The sequence below is a fragment of the Sturnira hondurensis genome, unplaced genomic scaffold, assembly GCF_014824575.4.
Source record: "Sturnira hondurensis isolate 20B ecotype Veracruz unplaced genomic scaffold, ASM1482457v3 Scaffold0001813, whole genome shotgun sequence".
Lineage (NCBI taxonomy): Eukaryota > Metazoa > Chordata > Mammalia > Chiroptera > Phyllostomidae > Sturnira > Sturnira hondurensis.
This window is the reverse complement of record NW_028074444.1, coordinates 648399-667398: the sequence shown is the minus strand read 5'-3', so window position 1 is coordinate 667398 and position 19000 is coordinate 648399. Positions and strand designations below refer to the sequence as shown.

General features: G+C 42.2%; 1 protein-coding gene across 1 annotated transcript in view; it reads left to right on the top strand.

Moving 5' to 3' along the window:
* ISM1 (isthmin 1) overlaps positions 1–19000 on the top strand; it is a 91755-nt gene that overhangs the window by 49884 nt on the left and 22871 nt on the right. Inside the window, exon 2 of the mRNA XM_037031355.1 lies at positions 12654–12893. Coding sequence (XP_036887250.1) covers positions 12654–12893 — 240 coding nt within the window. The remainder of the gene's footprint in view (positions 1–12653; positions 12894–19000) is intronic.

Sequence of the window (19000 nt, the reverse complement as noted above, 5' to 3'; positions counted from 1 at the left end):
GAGATTTTCCTGCCAATGTTCTCCTCTAGGACTTTAATGGTGTCATGGCTTATATTTAAGTCTTTTATCCACCTTGAATTTATTTTGGTGTATGATGTAAGTTGGTGCTCGAGTTTCATTTTTTTGCATGTAGCTGTCCAGTTCTCCCAACACCATTTGTTGAAGAGGCTATCTTTACCCCATTTTATGATACTGCCCCCTTTGTCGAATATTAATTGACTGTAGAGAGTTGGGTTTATTTCTGGGTTCTCTATTCTGTTCCATTGGTCTATGTGCCTGTTTTTATGCCAGTACCAGGCTGTTTTGATTACAGTGGCCTTGTAATACAGTTTGATATCAGGTATTGTGATCCCTCCTACTTTGTTCTTCTTTCTTAACATTGCAGCTGCTATTCGGGGTCTTTTATGGTTCCATATAAATTTTTGAAGTGTTTGTTCTATGTCTGTGAAATATGCCATTGGTACTTTAATAGGTATTGCATTGAATCTGTAAATTGCTTTGGGTAGTATGGACATTTTGATGATGTTAATTCTTCCAATCCATGAACACGGTATACGTCTCCATTTGTTTGTGTCTTCCTTGATTTCTGTCTTCAGTGTTGTGTAATTTTCTGCATACAGGTCTTTAACCTCCTTGGTTAGATTTATTCCCAGATATTTTATTTTTCTTTTTGCTATATCGAATGGGATTTTTTTCTTGATTTCTGCTTCTGCTGATTCATTGTTAGTATACAGAAATGCCTTTGATTTCTGGATATTGACTTTGTATCCCGCTGTTTTGCCAAATTCATTTATTAGTTTGAGCAGTTTTTTTGTAGAGTCTATAAGATTTTCCATGTACACTATCATGTCATCTGCAATGGCCCTTGTCATTTTCAAAGTTTACCCAAAGTGTTTAGCAAATCTGAGAAAGAATTTGATGACCCCAGAGGCTAGTATCCAAAGCAATACATGTTTGTAAGTTTGGAGTCTGGCTCTTTGTGATCTTCTTTCTGTGTTCTCTGCCTCATCTGGCCCACTGAGTAGCTCCCTTCATGTTTGCATAAAGTACTATGTGCCATTTCATTTCTGCTTCTTCCTTCATGAATTAGTCACCATCCATTTTATTTCATGCTCATTAGATCAGTTTTGTTGTTTTTGTTCACCAGACATAATGACACTGTGAAGTCATCAGTCTGCACAGTCAAGAAGCACTGGGCTAGAAGTTTTCCTATGAAAACAAGGCCAGGACTCCTCACCACACAAAGTGGAGGAGCAGAGTTGCAGATTCAATCAGTGGCATGCTTCAGACCAGTGTTCTTGAGCCATTCTCCTGGTACAGTTACCCCTGGACAGGGCTTCAGTTAGGGGAGCATGGGAACTTCAAGGAGGCAACAGACTCTCTTACCTCAAACAACACCTCTAAATAGAAATGAGAACAGCACAGACAGCAGAAGGAGTAGGGTGGTGGCATCTCCTTACTAGCCCACCTCAATCTTCTCATCCCAAATGGAGGTGCTCTCGTCTACCTCAAATGGATGTCATGAAGATTAGATTTAACATCCAGTGCTTGGTTTCCCCAAGACACATCCTGTGTGCTCAGTACCTTCTATTTACCTCTCTAGATCCACTGTTTGCCTTTCCCCATCCTAATTTATGCCTCAGGTGCATGATCTGTCTGCACTACATCAACTGGCTTCCTGGCTCTCAGGCTTCTGATTGAATTTGGCCATTGGTAAAGATGCAGGAGATGAAGGGAAGAGGAGAGGGGGTTTGCAGTATGTAGTGAGCCCCTTAAGTTCCCTCTACACACACACACACACACACACACACACATACACCTTTCTTACTTTGGAGAATAGTAACCACCCCCTTCCTTGCCTCTTCATGCTTGGGGATGTAAGCTCTCCCTGACTTTACTGGCCCTGGGCACTGTAGCATCTTCAGTGGTTTCCAGCTTATTTTCACAGATATCTGTAAATTGTACCTTTATTAAGCTCTCCTCAGTTACCCAGTACATCAGCACCATCAATTTCTTGCCTGGATTCAGACTAATACACCCTAGTACCATGATTTCAATACTGGTAAGAGCCATAAATGTGTACACACGTTCCCTGCACACCCGCTTCATGACCACCCCCTTAAAAAAAGCCTCTGAAAAGCATGCTGTTGTCTCTTGCTCTTCAGCCTAACTCCACTTAGGATGGGATCTAGTGGGAGAATTATTTCTATTGAGAGCAAAACTGGAGGGTGCTTTGTTTCTCTAGGGTCACAGTAGGACATTGTGTGGGGACAGGGAGGTAATAACATGGTTGAAAGTAGGGTGAGTGCCCTCTGACACTGGGCACTTGATCTGTCCTGCCCTCAGGGCCCCTCGAGAAGAAGAAACCCTAGAGAAGTCCCAATTGCAAACCATGCTTTTCCAGACTTGTTTCAGCTTGTTAGTGCATTGGACCAGTACCCAGATAAGGGTCTTCTAGAGAAAAAGAAAGAACATTATAATGTTGACATTAAAGACTCAATACATCGTGAGTTGTGGAATCAAAATCAGGAGTCTGCATAATTTTACTTCCTGACATTGAAAACTGCCACTACTAAAGCATTTCCCACTTTCTACCTTGCATTTTATAAATGTATGAGCATCCTAACTTCCCCACTGGAGTTAGAAGTCCTCGAAGAGAAAAGCCTATCCAAAGATGATTTTTTATAATGTTAAAAGCATGTCTCATGCAAATATAAAATAAGCACATGTCAAAGATTTATTTAACTATTTAATGAGGGAACTAGAAGGGTGATAATACCAGTTCAGAGCATTTGAGGAACAGATATTTATAAAATTAGTTAGGAAAATCACAAAGAAGTAAATTTGTAAGCTAGAAACAAAACTGGTTAATGCCCTATAGAGCAATATGATATAATCTTTGAGTTATTTTGCTTCTTTTTTCTAGTTTTATTATAATTGACATATCACATCATATACATTTAAGGTGCACAACATAATGACTTAATATATGTATATGTTGTGAATTTAGTTAGCATGAATTTAGTTAGCATCCACCATCTCATATAGTTACAATTGTTTTCCTTTTGATGAGATCTTTTAATGAATTATTGTTTCAACTGAACAAAAAACGTTTGTATTTCCACAAGATGAAAATCTACAAGTGAGCATATAATTTTTAGTCTGGGCCCTAATCAGCAGTAAATAATAAGTGAAACAAAGGTACGTACATTCTCCCAGAGAATCAAATAATTTTGTACAGGCCAGTCATATTGTGCCTGAGGATGAACTGATAAACTTGCCATCATCCCTTTGCTTTATTTTCAAGTTTTGGAGAATTTATCTTAACGAGCTCTGTGCTTTTGAACTGTCTCATCCCAGCAGAGCACCTGGCTTAAAGCAGACACCCAGTGAGTGTTTGCTGAGTGAACCCACAAGTAAAACAAGCATCCTAACCATTTACAAAGAAAGGCTGGCCAAGCTAAGTCAAGGGCCCACAGTCACATCGCCTGCCAGCTTCCAGGCAGAGATCAAACAGTTTCCATGGAGAGAACAGAACAGCAGTCTAAATAAGAACAATCTGTATAGGCAGATGGGAAGGGGAGTAGGTTCTGGTGGCTACCGCTTTCTCTTCACCTCAAGTCGTAGTTGGTCTGTGATAGCTCTGTGATTGTTTTATGGTGCCAGTGGGGTTCCTTAATAAATGAGCAGTACTAGTTTCTGGCAGCTCGCTGAGCTATACAGGTGCCTCGTAAGGGAGAACGATTGTGGTTCCACTCAGACTATTTGAAAAACTGTCAGTGAAACTGCTAACCAAGCAGCATATGTAAATGATGGAAAACAGTGGAGGGAGGAGGGGTCCAACAGACTCTACCCAGCTTAAGAGTTAGCAGGTGGAAGGATAGCAGAAAGGAGAAGGTATTCTTGTCATGGAAGACAGTAGTGACCTTTTACGCCTTTAGAACTATCAGTTTTGTTGAATCTCCCCATCCTCAATTTGATGTTTTCAGCACTTGGGATAAGTTGTTTTAATCCGTGGAATAATTTCTCCAGAACAAGTGTTTCTTGAAGATTTCATTGCTAGGGACTCAGAACCAGATGGATTGAGAGGTTTTCTGTAGTTTCCAGTCTTCTTCGCTATACCCATTTATAACTGAGGTCCTGTACCAGCTTTTGCTGCATAACAAATCATTCTGGGTTAATTAGCTTAAGACCACAAATGGTTATTATTTCTCATGATTCTATGGGTTAGCTGCGTGGCTTTTCCAGTCTGCATTGACTCAGCTGGGGCTGGATGGTCCAGGGCAGTCTCCATTTTAGCAACTGGTCATTGGCTAGCTGGTTGGTCTGGGATAGATTATCTTTGTTTCACATGTCTCTTATTACCCCGTAGACTAGCCCAGGCCTTTTTACACAGTAGTTTCAGGATTCAAAAGAGCAGCAAAAATAGGCAAGCCCCAATGTACAAGCAGTTGTTTATACGTACTGTTGTCTACTGGCCAGAGGAAGTCCCGTGGCCAAACACAAAGACAGTGTGGGAGACAGCTACCCAAAGCAGCGATATTTAGGGAGAGAGAGAATTTATGGACACTTTTGTGAACCAATCTACCACAGGTGCAAAGGTGCAATAATGTGCCTAAGCTTACAGAAGTAGGTAAGGGCAATGCTGGGACATAGGCCCAGGCTTCATACCTCCTGGCCCAGGCCTCTTCTGCAAAGCCATGAGCCCTTTCCAGTGTTCTGAGGTTGAGATCCAGTTCCCTTTAAATGCCATTTTAGAAGTACTGGAGCAGACAGATTTGTTGTAGGTTTCAATAAAGAGTCTTAACTTGGGGTGTTAATAGAAACCCATCTTCTTAATTAAAATCATAAGCAGGGCAAGGGTCCCCAGGGCCACCATACCCCCGGTCAACCTTCAAACATTGCCAGCCCATGCTCTTCGAGTTGCTTTCCAGGTTCTGCCGTTCAACAGTGGAACACCAGCCTTGACCTAGGCCTTGGGTGCCCCCATTTGATGTGGGGAGACACAAAAGCACTGCAGGAGCAGTTAACTTCCTGGGTCTCCTTGTCCTGTTTGACACATTCCCCTTCTGATCAAGGAAGAACTTAGAGAGTTGGGCCACTTACGCATGCTAATAATTTGGTGCCTCTTCAAATTAAGTCCTGGAAAATGGATCCCAGAAAGCTACCACTCTGTTTTCTATACCAGAAATGGAGAAAGCAAAAGTTGAAAGATCCTCAGTAATCCATAATCCATAAATATTTGCTCACAGTTTGATTTAAAAGGAGGCTGAGCTCCACATGGCCAAGAAGCAGAGACCAAAGCCCCCTGGTGGCCACCCTGTTCCTTGTTGCCCAAAGCAAATTAGCTCTGCCCTCAAATCCAAATACCCCTTCAGCAGACAAAGCCCTCCTTTAGCACACTCTTGTGGGAGCTTTTGTCTCACACCCCAGGAGATCTATAAAAGTGGTTCTACTAGGCAAGCCCACCATTCCCTCTGAGAAGAGTTCTGGAAAATACAATTTCTTCATTCTCTTACATTTGCAAAGATGTTTTAGATGATGAGTAAAGTTTTCTTTGGCCAATTTAGCTTTCCACCCATGTATTCTACTTTTTACATGTTTTCTTAGAGTTGAAAGACCAGTGCATGTTTCTTTTCTGTTCATTCTTTAGCCTCACAGGACATACAGGAAATGGGTCCTGGAGAGTTCCCACTCTGTTTTCTTTGCCAGCAGCAGAGAAAGCACAACTTGAAAAATCACCAATAATCCACACATTTTCAAGATGAAAGCTGTTTACAGAAGTATCGCAGGCGAGCCAGTGGGGTGTTGACTTCCATCTTGTCCGAAGGCCCCAAGAGCCTTCAATTAAGAAAGATGCACAGGAGTGGGTGGCCCGCACTAGTAGCCCCTTCCCTTGTGGAACCAGCTCCCTGCCCAAGTGCAAGGAGTTGACCATTCATTTCTTCTAAAGTGTTGACTGAGATCATAAGCAGGGTCACTCCCAAACCCTAAAATAAACAGTCTTATGACACATTCTGCCACTGTAATGAGAGATTCCTCAGCTATGAGTCAGGCTTTCAACAGAAGGCTCCACTGCCCACCAAGATACAACTCTCCTGCATTCTTGGAACATAATGTGCCAATCAGTGTTACTAGCTCCCAGATTCAGCTTCAGGATCCCACAGCAAAAATTGAAGCATATCCGGCCATTTCCCCTCTGCCAGGAATTTGCATTTTCATCCTTGCTATAAAATAGAGCCATCGATATTTGCTCTGTTCCTGCTGCCTTCAGGGGAGCGATTCCATTACACAACAGGCAGAGAGAGCAGGAGGTGGCCAACCTTGCCTCTATGTATTCAACAGTGCATGGTTCTCCCATGGATCTTGCTTACTTGTTTCCAGAACAAGCCTCCTCCATGCTCTAGTGCCACTCCTACAGCGATGGTCCTGAGCCCTAGGACACGTGTGCTCCCTGAGAAAACAGATTCTACTGTCTGAAGTTCATTTTGCTCTCTCTCCTGGTTTTCTCTTCCTAGGGGCACTCACTGCTCCCCAATCATGTGTAAAGATAACAGTGTGCCCTTTTATTCTTTTATCTACCCAAACAGAGAAACATTTGCTCTTCCCTTTGAAATAACCACCAATGGCATTCTTGAACTTATTTTTAGACACATGGAAGTGTTCCAGACAAAAATCGATGCCCAGCACAGATAAAATCCTGAGTGTGTTTATCGTGGGTAGAAGGAAACGAAGTGTTTTCATGTAGAAGGAGCACAGCCATATGCCTGGGTGCAGGATGGCTTCCTTTAATCTGGGGAAAGGAAACAAGCATTGTCGATAATAATATGCAGATGTCCAGCCCCAAATGAGGACATATTGCTAATTAGCTATATTGTTAGTATGTTTTAAGGAGAGAGGCTGCAGTGACGTTAATTATAATCTCTGTTGTTTGTTGTTCAAAGTCTATGAGACCAAAGCTTTGCTAATAATATCTTCTTTAATATCTTCAATAGAGATTCCCGGATTTTTTCTCTTTAGAATCCCACATAAAAGCCACATGAGGGGTAATGAGGCCTATAGCCTGAGTCTAATTAAAATAAAATCTAACTAGGCCTGTGGCCATCATTATCATCAACTAGTACTTATTGGGTGCCTCCTGAGCTTGTGGAATTGGAGGGTGTGGGGCTTGAGTTTGCAGATATGGCCTGTTCTTTGCCCTCCAGAAATCTGCCATCCCGTTTGCCTCCAAGAAGTCTGCCTAGTTGCATTAATGTGGGAATACTTACTACAACTTTTTTTTTTTACAGCACTAAAGCTGTCCTAGCCAGCGACAATTTGTTAGTAGTTTTTGCTTCTTCTGGAGGTTCTGGAAGTGCTCAGACTAGGCCTGTTTTTACACACCAGCCTTTGGTTGGTATTTGCAGAATAGGGCAGGTGGCTGTTTGTAGACTGAGACAACAATGCTTAGCACACATTTTCCAAAGGTGGACCCCATCTCCCATTTTTCACAACTTGGTCTCCCCCTGGAGCTGATCACCCAAATTTGCACTGGTTTGGTTCACCCAAAGACCCTCTCTCCCTCCCTCTGCTGATGCCAAATGAGTAGCTAGGAACTCTGACCAGTGTGACAACTTTGACTTTGATGTGGCTGTGGTACTCCACCTTGGTCACAAGGATAGCCAAAATGAGCAGCTGTGGCCATGCAGTGGCTGAAGGCAGTGGTTGGGCATCTTTGGTCTTATGCCAGTGATGTCCTGGGCCAACAGTCAATGGCCCACCTCCCCCTCTGCTCTGTTCTCTTCATCTGCTTCACTTCTGCTCACCTTTTCAATCTCAGCTCAAATATTACTTCCTCAGGAAAACCCTTCTTTCTTTTTAATACCCATGTTCAAAGTAGGGAGTATTATAAATTCCTACCTTGAGTGGTGACAGTAGTTTTTCTGTCTTCCCCTCTTTTGTGAGTATCATAGGCTCAGAGATTCTCATAGACTCAATGTGTGGTGGTCAACCACAAACTTTTTGTTTTGATGTTCGAATTGTCTAATCTTTGGGCAATGGGGCCCCTTCAAGCTGGCTCCTGTGTTCTTTAAAGAGGACTTTCTTAATCACTGCAGGGTTCCTTGATATCTGCCACAATACAGTATCCCAAATTCACCTATGCTTTTCTGCCCAAGCTCTGGAATCAGCCATTTATTTTTCCAAGGAGTACTTTTAGCAGTGTTAAACTCCTTAAAATGTAATGCTAATATTTTAGGACAAATTAAAGGAAATATTACATTATACAGTGAGTAACAGATTTGAGTAATGTAATGTAAATGTGCTGAAACAATGAAAAGATTCTGAATACGTATGAAGAAGGATATAGATAGCTGAGCTGGCATAGGAATGCTAGGAAAGTTAGCAGCAGAGCTGAGCATCTGTAGCCTGGTTGCCATTATAAAGTTTACCATGATGATTCACTAAATGCCCTGTCAGTACGTCATCAGCTGGGGATTATGTCCCATTGCCCAGAACAGAGAACTCAACTTTGAGTCACCTGAGTAGACAGGGCTTCTCCGTTTTGTATTGGTAGTCATAGTTAGAGTCAGAGTCACAACAGGGAACTTACAATGGTGCTACAGCAATGTCAAGATTAACATTAATATTGATGAAAATGGTAAAAGAGGTTCATAGTTCACTATTCAAGGACTTGTCTGGTGGCCCTAGAATGCCATCAGGAGCCCAGGCCCCTTTGTCTTTCCATTTAGCCACCTTTAGAATATGGCCTTCATCCTCATGCCTGCTGGCCACCTCAATCAATTCAAGCTCCAGTATCCACATTTCAAGCAGTAGAAAGTGGAAGAGAGAAAGGCAAAAGGCAAAATGCCTCTGACTCAGCAGCTTCTACTTATATCATATTGGACAGGACTGTGTCATGGGGTCACCTGTGGCTGCAGTGGATGCTGAGAAATGTAGTTTTAGCCAGGCACTTTGCCACCTGAATCAAACACTGAGTAATAAAAAGGAGAATGCATTATTGGGTAGGCAATAACAATGTCTGCCACAATACTGTTGTCTAAGGCAAAATACTAGGCTGCATGAACATGGAGCCTATTCCATTATTATTGACATTTTATTATGATTTTATTCCTATTTTAGATCAGAATAAGCTGTAAAATAATGGAAGGACAAAAGCTGTGCACAAAGATGGGGAACATCAGCAGTAGGTGGACAGTTTGGCCACTGGACATCACCTACTTCAGCACTTGAACAGTGCATGTGTGTAAGCTATATAATAGCTTTGGTTCTTCTGTTCTTTTTATTGGCAGTCACAGCTCTCAAATTGGAGTTGCAGAGAGAACATTGGTACTGGAGCTACAGCACTGTCACAGGTTAAAGATCAACTCAAAGACAGATTGTGGGACATTTTTCTAAACTGAGCAAACACCCTCATGTCACTTGAATTAAGGCAAAATTAATCCTGCCACACTTTAAAAAGAATGGTGACGTTTCTTAAATTCTTAGACTTTCCTAAACTGATGTCTTCAAGGATGTTTTCTTTCCTGAATAAAACACAAACGATTTAAGTCTTTACTTTGAGATCTACCAGTCTTGAGACTCTTCACTCTGCTAGTATAATTTATGTAAGATGTTCAGTGAGTGAGCTTGATGAGACATGAATGGTGTTCATCAGCAAAGATCTTCAATGGGACCTTGGTAAGGAAAATATGCAGTGTATAAGAAAGGATGAAAAGACCTTTTCCTGTGTTGTTAGCATTGTCTTCCATCTCTTGCCCCAGATTTAAAATCTACATCATCAAAACAATGGCTACTCCAGAACCTTATTATCAATTGAATGAAGTTGAGTTTCTATTATGTGAGCCACAGTAAGACACCATCCCCATCCAGTTTCTGAAAGTTTGGGGGCATGCCATTGCAGGGAGTCAAGGTTTCTAGACAACTACATTTAGGTAGAGTAATTCAGATATTCAGAGATTGTGATTAGCATTTCTTTATTACCTCCCCTCTTCCAGACTCTTTATGAACACTGACCTAGGGCAGGGGCGCAATGGGCAGGGAGCAGGAAGGAATGGAGAAAGATAGAGAAAGGCCACAATTGCAGCCTAACTCAAGCCAAAACATACTTTAGCCTGTCTATTCCCAGCAGAGGCACTTGTGGCCTGAATTGTCCAGCCAATCGCCTAACTCTATACTCCTCTTTTCATGTGTAGATACAACCCAGCCTGAGTTATCTTGACTATCCTGCTGCAAAGGTGCGGAACTCTCCATATAATCTGTTCTGTTTTACATGGGGGTCGTTGAACCACAGAGACATTGAAGGAGTTGTTTTTTTTTTTTCTTGGACTGCGGCTGAGCCAGTTTCACTCTGTGGTGGAGTATCTCCTACCGGGAAAAATTCCAGAGCCTGATCAACAAACCAATCAGCAGTGATTCTTGTTTTTTCAGCCATCTAAGCAAAATGCCAAATAGCAGCAAAAATAGATTTCTTATCTCTTCTTCTAAAATATGTTTTAGTAGGAGAAAAAGTGCTTCATCACAGGGAAAAAGATAGAGAGCTTCCTTTTTCACACAATTAAGGAGTAACTTCCAGTTGCTACAATGAAGTTAAGGCTGAGTTTGCAGGGAATTCCTCAAGCAATTGGCAAGCAAATCCTGGGCCCACCAGAAACTCATATGCCCAAACCCTGTGCAAAATTTTTTTCCTTGACAATTCAACTGGTCTCACAATTCAACTGGGGAAGTTTTAGATTTGGGGATCCAGGGAGAAAAGCAAGGGAACAATTGCATTTAGTTATCTTCTCTTGGGCTGTGATAGAGAGGCCTCATGTTGAGGAAAGATATAGTATGTGCTCTCTTTCTCTCCATGCACTGGACCCAATTTCAGCACAATACACTTCGCCTCTGATGAGTTGATCAGTGCCAGGAGACAAAAACCATGGCAGAGAGGTGGGTGGCAAGGTGAACAAAGACACTGCCCCAGCTACATCACCTGAGCAAAAAGAGAGGGCAAACAAAAACATGCTGAGAGCACCCAGCAAACCCTGTGCAACTTCATGTTTCAAAGAGGAGACCACAGACATAGTACCTATCCCAATCCTCTTCTTGGCCTCTCAGATCATCCGCAAAGCTGATTTCTGTTTAAAGAACAATCCATTCTCTCACCTTAGCTCTCTCAGAATATATTTATATGCTGCACAAGTTTAATCCCCAGGCCATTCTTGACTTTGGGGACTCAGAGTCAGAGTGTTTTGATACCAGATGTAACCCTTTGGCTGGGTCAGAAGCACTGTGGTGGGGGGGCAGGGAGTGTGTGTGGAGACAGTGTGCTGGAATATATGCTACAAACCCCAAAACATGCCCAAGAATAACAAGAACATTAACCACTGACCCAAGGGCTGGTGAAATTCTATCTCCACATCTCTCTCCACCAGTAAACATGAAAATGCCATCTCTGAAGGGATAGAGGAAGCATCCAACGAAAAGTCCAAAGAGAATGAAAGGAGAGGGGCTGGTTTGGGGAATAAGTCCAGCAATTTCTATACTCCTCAATCACTGGGAAACTTTCCCCAAGTGACAACTAAATAGAGACATTTTTCACTGGCTGGGTAAAACAACAGACTTGCACTTTTCAGAATAAAGGCATTGCATTTTTAGAATGCCTTTGTGTCACTTTTTTCCAGCTAGGTTCCTCTCTTCATCTTCATTTCATGCTGTTCTTCCCTCCTTCACTACACACCAGCCTTGCTGGCCTTCTTTCTGTCCCTCAAATTACCACACTCATCCCCAACTCAGGACTGCCTTACACATAATTCCAGCTACTAGAGTGTTCTCCCCACAGATCTTTGAAGGATGCCTCCTTCTCTTGTTCAAGTCCCATATCAGATGTCACTTTCTCAAAGACGGTCCTCCAGCTATTTTAATGGTGTCCCCAGCTGCTCTCTATTATTTTCTTCTTTCTTTTCTTTTTAGCAATCACCACTCTCTGATCTGATTTTATTTATTTATCCATATATTTATTATTCATTCCCCTCAACTAGATCTATACACCAAGAAAATAGGGTCCATGTCTGTCTTGTTTATGGCTATATCTCCTGTGCCTAGTATGTGGTTGGCATTTGTTTATTGGAAGGAAGGAAGGAAGGAAGGAAGGAAGGAAGGAAGGAAGGAAGGAAGGAAGGAAGGAAGGAGAGATGAATGGATAAATGGATATAATCGATTATTTAAATAAATTATTATATTCTATTTAATAAGATCTTTTGTTCCATGACCCACACCAAAGAAACAAACCCTGGACTATAGGGCTATAACTATTGAAGCAAGAGTGATCAACCAGTTGAACCTGTGAAAAGGAAAACATAATTTGATTCCAATTCCAAAAGAGCCCCTGCTGTCTTTCATAATAGTACTTTTGTGTTGATGTGTTTGATGTTTAATAAATAGCCCATAACTCATTTACCCTCAGAAAATTCCCAAGTAGCAGACTAGAATAAGTTTCCTGATGCTTTGGCTTACTGAAGATGGAGAATTAAACTACCGGGGAATGAAAATGAGTTGGGAATACTATTCTGCAAGAAGCCACTGCAGTTCTTGCTCCTGAATTGAATAGACGGTTGAGAGTGGTATTTTTAAATCATGCCCTATTTATTTGTTCATTCACTTGTTTGTTTTAGAATAACCTCAATGTGGAAAGTGATTCTCTATCAGAAAGCAGCTCTACTTTCTCCAAAGAAGTACCAGGAGAGAATCTGGACCACCAGGCTGCACACCAACCCCTCCCCAGACAGCGATTCCAGCAAGGGGCTGGGCACCCTTCATTGCAAAGAGATGGCCCAAAATCTTTTCTCCTTGATCTACCAAACTTTCCAGATCTTTCCAAAGCGGATATCAATGGGCAGAATCCAAACATCCAGGTAAGGCTTAGGAGCTGAAAGGTGAAAGAAAATGAAACAGTCCATCTCTTTGATTCCTGATCTGATTTCAAAGCAGCTACTGCCTTTCCTCCCCTCCTTTGTAACCCCTTAATGAGTTCTTTTGATCATGTCACCTCTCTAAGAACAGCATTGTATTTTGTCTATGGAACACCCTTGATTGGGAGATTCACCATTTGATAAACCACTAAAAAGATAAAACATTGCTAATGAAAGTATGACACAATGATGATAAGATGCATTCTGATAAACCAGAGGCATTGAAATGTAAAAACGAAACAAAAAAAAAATATGTCCTGAAATTGATAAAACATGGAAGCTATGGGAAAGGGCCAATCTAGCATGTGAGTAGATGAAGCAAATCATAGCATGATTTCACAGGTGCTCAGGAAGCCAGTCTCCCCCAGATGTTGCTCTAGCTTGCCCTGGGTACAAGAAATCCCTTCAGGAGGTAACAACACTTTAATTGCTCTAAAGTTTAAATGACCAATAAAAAATGTCTTTGACAAGAGGAAGAGAGCTGAGGACAGGAGCTCCTAAGGGGGAGAGATGAACATATACCACAAGATGGAGTGGGATAAAGCTGAAGGAACTAGAAGGTTATGCAAAGTAGGGCCTGGGATTGAAAATGGCATTACTCACCTACACTGAAATAGCACAATAGACCTTACAAAACAAATATTGATCTGATTTGATTCTCCCAAGAACCTTATAAAGCACAGGTTATTTTCCGAATATTATCAATAATGTGATTAGTACTCAGGAAGTTACTTTTGATGTGCCCATGGTCACATGACTAGTAAACAGTATTTGGGAACTCAAGTCCAAGCTCTCTAGTGCCTAGGAATACTCACCCCACCAATTCATGTTTCAGAGACAAACTCCTAATTTTGGATTTTGCTTAGATCTCCCTCTGTTTTTTCCCAGAGATGGCCCCATGATAACTGAGAGAGGGTCCTTTACCTGGGCAACCTAGTCCCTGTGCAGCTCCTGTTCTCTTTGCCTGCTTCCATACTTTCCAGCTTTGTTCGTGATTCTTTTCATTCCAGGAAGGCTGGCTTTTCCTTATTCTTCCTCTTTGCATCAAATTACAATTAGTTTACATGGTAGCAACTTCCTGAACCTGACCCCAGAGCAATTGATCCTTAATTAAGTTAACTGTCTCTCTCTCAAGACTGACACTCTCTGCATGACACGAGTTTAGATCAGGTTTCCTTGGCTAGGGTTGCTTTACTTACAACAGTAGTGTCCCAGTGGCTAACAAATGTCACTGGAAATACACCCACATAGGCCAACCCCTACTGTGTGTAAAACTCTATGTTAGGCTCTGGGAAATTAAGAAATATAAGGCCCTTTTCCTTCAAAAAATGACATAGATGTAAAAATCCAAGCTACCACCACCAACTGTGCCTGAGGGATTATGGAGATAGAGGAGGAAAAATTATGCTCCATGGTGAGCAGATTGAATGGACAGGAAGATGTAGGGCATGGCAGTCAGTGTTGATGGTACAGAAATGAAAAAATGTTTTGAAGGTCACTCTTGGACAACCATGCACAGAAATTGTTGCATGCCCCAATTAATGTCTGATGAGTCTTGTATTTTTTAAACGATAATTGGAAAAACAGGTTTTTTGCTCCACTGTCCTCTCTCCAGGAACTGGCCTACATGGCTCTTTGATAAAGAACAAAGATCTACTTGGCAAAAAAAAACAAAAACAAAAACATGGACATCTCCTTACTGTTGCTCAACATCACTGCCCATTGTGCCTTCATCTACAGGAAGCAATTTTTTTTCTTGTCTACAGATTTTATGGGACCAGGGCCAAACTGCCATCATCCCCAAGATGCTTAGGCCATGCCTGGAAAAATTTTAGGCTTGCTTTGGCTAACTTTTTCCCCAAAGGTGGGAAATGTCAGGCAGGGGCTTAATACTGAGGACTGAACTATTGGTGTAATAGATTTAAAAATCACTAAAGTAAAGTTACAAGAATATGCGTGGATGCAGAGGAATGTAAGGCTCCTGGAAGTGCTTCCCCTCCCTGAGATGTTACTTAAGTGCATGGGGCTTCGCCTAAAAACCAAATTTCTCAGGATACCCTTTCTCTCTCCCAGATAAATTCATCTGTCAGGAAACCCTCATACTCCAGCTAGACACCCCTGGGACCCTCTTAAAATGTTACCTAAATGTTAGGGAAGAGCAGAGGTGCAAAGGTAGTTGGGATCTATGGACTTAAGAACCCACATTATTTGCCAAAAAGAGGAAACAGGCAACCGTGAGTGCTAAGCCTCTGCAGCACATGTGATGGAGCTGAGCATAAGCTCAGGAGAGCAGTCACGTGGTAATTCATTTTTTCATCATAATAAGCTGTGTTGTTTAGCCAGATGAGAGGTAAAGAAAGCTTCAGAGCAGTTTCACCAAGCTTCCTGAAGGCCAAGGAAGCTGCTGGACCTTATAGGTGTGGAGAAGACTAGAGTGAGACAAGGAAGTGGATAATTAAATGGAGAGTGAGTTATGAGAAGGCCACACATGGTTCTCTCTGGCAAAGCCTCCTGGACTTTTATCAAATGCAGCTTCCCCATGTGCCATTACAAAGGTGCCGAGATAGGACAAGTGGAAATTATTTGCTCTCTTCTCTGAGATCCCCAAGCCACCTGTTCATACAGACCTGTAACAGATAAAAAAAAAAAAAAAGTGCTTTGTTTTCACTGTCTTACCTTCACTCCAGCATAGGAACAAGAAGCTCACCTCCAGGTTCTGCTTCAGAAAGAAATGCTTTGGAGCATGGGGTTGGAAAAGAAACAGGACCACACCCATGAGGTCCCCATGTTTTTGAGTTACCCTTTATACAGCAAAAATCACCATCACCCCCAAGAACATAGGTTTCCCCATAGCTTCAAATATCAGGGTTATTAGCGGAATAGCTTAGAAACCAATGCAACCCCAACCCAGATACCATTAAAGTAAAAGATCGCAAATGTTGAGGCCAACACTGTCTTTTTGCACACTGCCAAGTCAGGTCAGTTCTTTTTCTTTGCACAATCCCTGTGTCTTTTAATCTTCTGCAGGCAGCACAGAGAGAGGGATGAGGTGGTCTGTGTTTTATTGATCAAATGACCTGTTGGTCCTAAAGAAAAGAAACTCCAGCTGCATTTCTGGCCTTCTCTTTCTAGAAAAACCACAAAAGGTTAATGTTGTTCACTCAGAAAGATGTTCAAAGAAATAATGAAGAAGCTGCTACTCCTGGGAGCCCTAGCCCTAGGTCGGCATGTAAGTGTGTTTGCATGCACATACACATGGGCATGCACACATGTGCACATGCACACACACAGTGCTGGCTGCAGCAGCCCCATGCACCACTGCACTTGAGTAAACCAAGTTCCCCGGTGGTCTTTCCAAATATGAGGTGCTTCCTAAAAGGGGGTGATGGTCTCTGTGCTGGCAGCCCTCTTCCCTTCCTGTGAGCACTGTTCTTTTGTTGAAATCCACTGGATTGACACAGGCTGATTCAGCCAAGCAGACAGCCCTGCTGGTCACCGTGGTCCCCTGAAAGCATTTTCTCCCCCTGGGGAACAGAGTGAAGACAGGTGAAGGGGTGCATCAGTCAGTTGGCTTCCGCCACCAGGGCCCCAGGCCTGTCTCCCCCCTCCCCTGGCAACTTGCCCCTCACCCCCACCTATTTATCCCTGACTGGAGCCGGGTAGCTGAACAGGAATTCGATATCCCTCTCTCTGAAACACCCCCAACCCCTCCAGTGTCTGGAAGCGTTTCCCACGCCCCAGGGCTGGGGTCCACTGTACCTCCTGCCAAACAGCCCACACCTTGCCGAAATGACAATGCTGAACCCAGGCAAGGGGCCACATCCCTCTTGGGCCTCTTGACTTTTAGGAAGGGAAATCTTTTAAAAAGCCCTGCTTTGTAGAGCTTTTTTTAAACCCTCCTAAGCCAGGTGGCCTCTATCCCAAGTGGATCAGACTCTCTATTGTAAGGCTGGCTTCAGGCTGTGGAAGTGAGTGGGAAAAAAAAAACAATAATGTGCAAAATAGAAAGAAATAGCCTCAAACTCCTGAACCCAATCTCCATATTAAATTTAAAACAATACTAGAAGTTGGGTTTTGTTAAAAATAAATAAATAAATCCTTCAGGAAAGAAAATAGATCCCCCAGGACAAGTTAGACTTGAACTTTAATATCCTTGGCTGGGTTTTGGTCTGTAGCTGATGGTCAGATAGCAAAGACAAAAATCTCTAAAATAAACTCATTATTAGGTTTACTGCATCAATTCATTACCACAGTAGCTAGTCACAACCAACTATTTCTCTTTTCTGGATCAAGCTGAGATTAGTATTCATTTCAACTAATATACTTACTTCTTTTCTTCCACTGAGAGAAACTTAAAAATAGTCATCTAAAGGCCCTTTTTCATGCACAGACCTATTTACATGGCCTTAGGCCTCTTGAGTGCCACAAGATACAATCAAATGAGCTGGCCAGAGCTCTAAATGTCCTATATACGTGCTTCTACTTCTGATTTCCCTTTATCTTTTTTCTCTAATACACTTTTTCAATGGCAGGTTTGGCTAAGTAACAATTGAGAAATTTCTGTGCCCAAGACCTAGGCCTACACACCCATGGGACAAGCCTGTATTGTTCAGATCCTCATTGGCTTCTGTAGCTTCATGCAGGTTACTTGACTTCTCCATGCCTCAGTTTCCTTGCCTGTAAAATCAAAATGATAACACTATCTATGAATATCTGTGTAGTATAATACTACATAGGAGTAGGGTTGTTATGAGGATTAAGTGAGATCACCATGGGAAGTGCTTAGCACAGGGCTATATGATGAGCTTTCCCCCCAAAATAGATGCTGATTGGTGATGACAATGTAATAAAGATGTCAGAGGAAATGTGTATAAAACAGTCAGAAATCAGAAAACTTACTTTTGAGATCAGCTCTACATCTTCCTTGCTGTTCACCTCAGAAACTTGAATTCCCCAAACCAGTCTCTGTGCCTAAAATTTAGGTCTAACTTCTGTAGAGTGAGCAACAATCTTTGCACAAGCGTGCTTCAAGTATCAAAGCATTAATGACAGTTAGCCAGGTTGGTCAGAGGTGTTTTTAGAGTACCAATGAGATTTAAGTTCTAGCCAAGATGGAGGCATAGGTAGAAACCTTTCGGTTCCTCACACAACCCAAAGGAGGATAACAACAACTCTAAAATCAATAAACAACTAGAAGTGCCAGAAAATCAAACTGCATGAAACTCTGACAGCCAAGGAATTAAAGAAATAGTCAACCAGGCCAACCGGACCAGTAAGACAGACAGAGAGAACCCATGGCAAGGTGGAGGGCCACTCAGGTGAGACTGGCTGAAATGACCTGCAGTGAGGCAATGTACTACTACTCAGGCAGGGCTGACTGAATGGGAAACTGAGACTCAGAGCTGACTTTGGACTACAGCAGAGGTTGCTGTACAGGGAGAAACTCCCAGTTTCATGTGAGAGTTTGTTGGAAAGCGGGGCTAGAGTTGAGAAAGTGAGCTGCACTGTTCCCTCTCTGGCCTCTCCCCCAGAGGCAGTGTTGCAGTGCAACAAAGAGGGTTGCCCTGCCCTGGTGAATACCTAAGGCCCCGTCCCCTTATAATTTAACAGGTGCCCTGAGACAAAGAAATAGGGCCCAAATGAGAGAACAGAGCAAAACTCCAGAAAGAGAGCTAAATGATAAGGAGATAGCCAACCTATCTGATGGAGAGTTTAAAGTCCTGGTAATCAAAATGCTCACAGAACTGATTGAGCCTGGTCACAAAATGAAAGAACAAATGAAGAATACCCAAAGTGAAATAAAGCAAAATATTCAGGAGCCAACAGTGACAGGAAGGAAACCAGGACTCAAATCAACAGTCTGGAACAAAAGGGAGAAATAAACATCCAACTGTAACAGAATGAAGAAACAAAAATTTTAAAAAATGAAGAGACACTTAGGAACCACTGGGACAACCTGAAACATTCCAATATCTTAATTATAGGGGTACCAGAAGGAGAAGAACAACAGGAAGAAATTGAAAACTTGTTTGAATAAATAATGAAGGAAA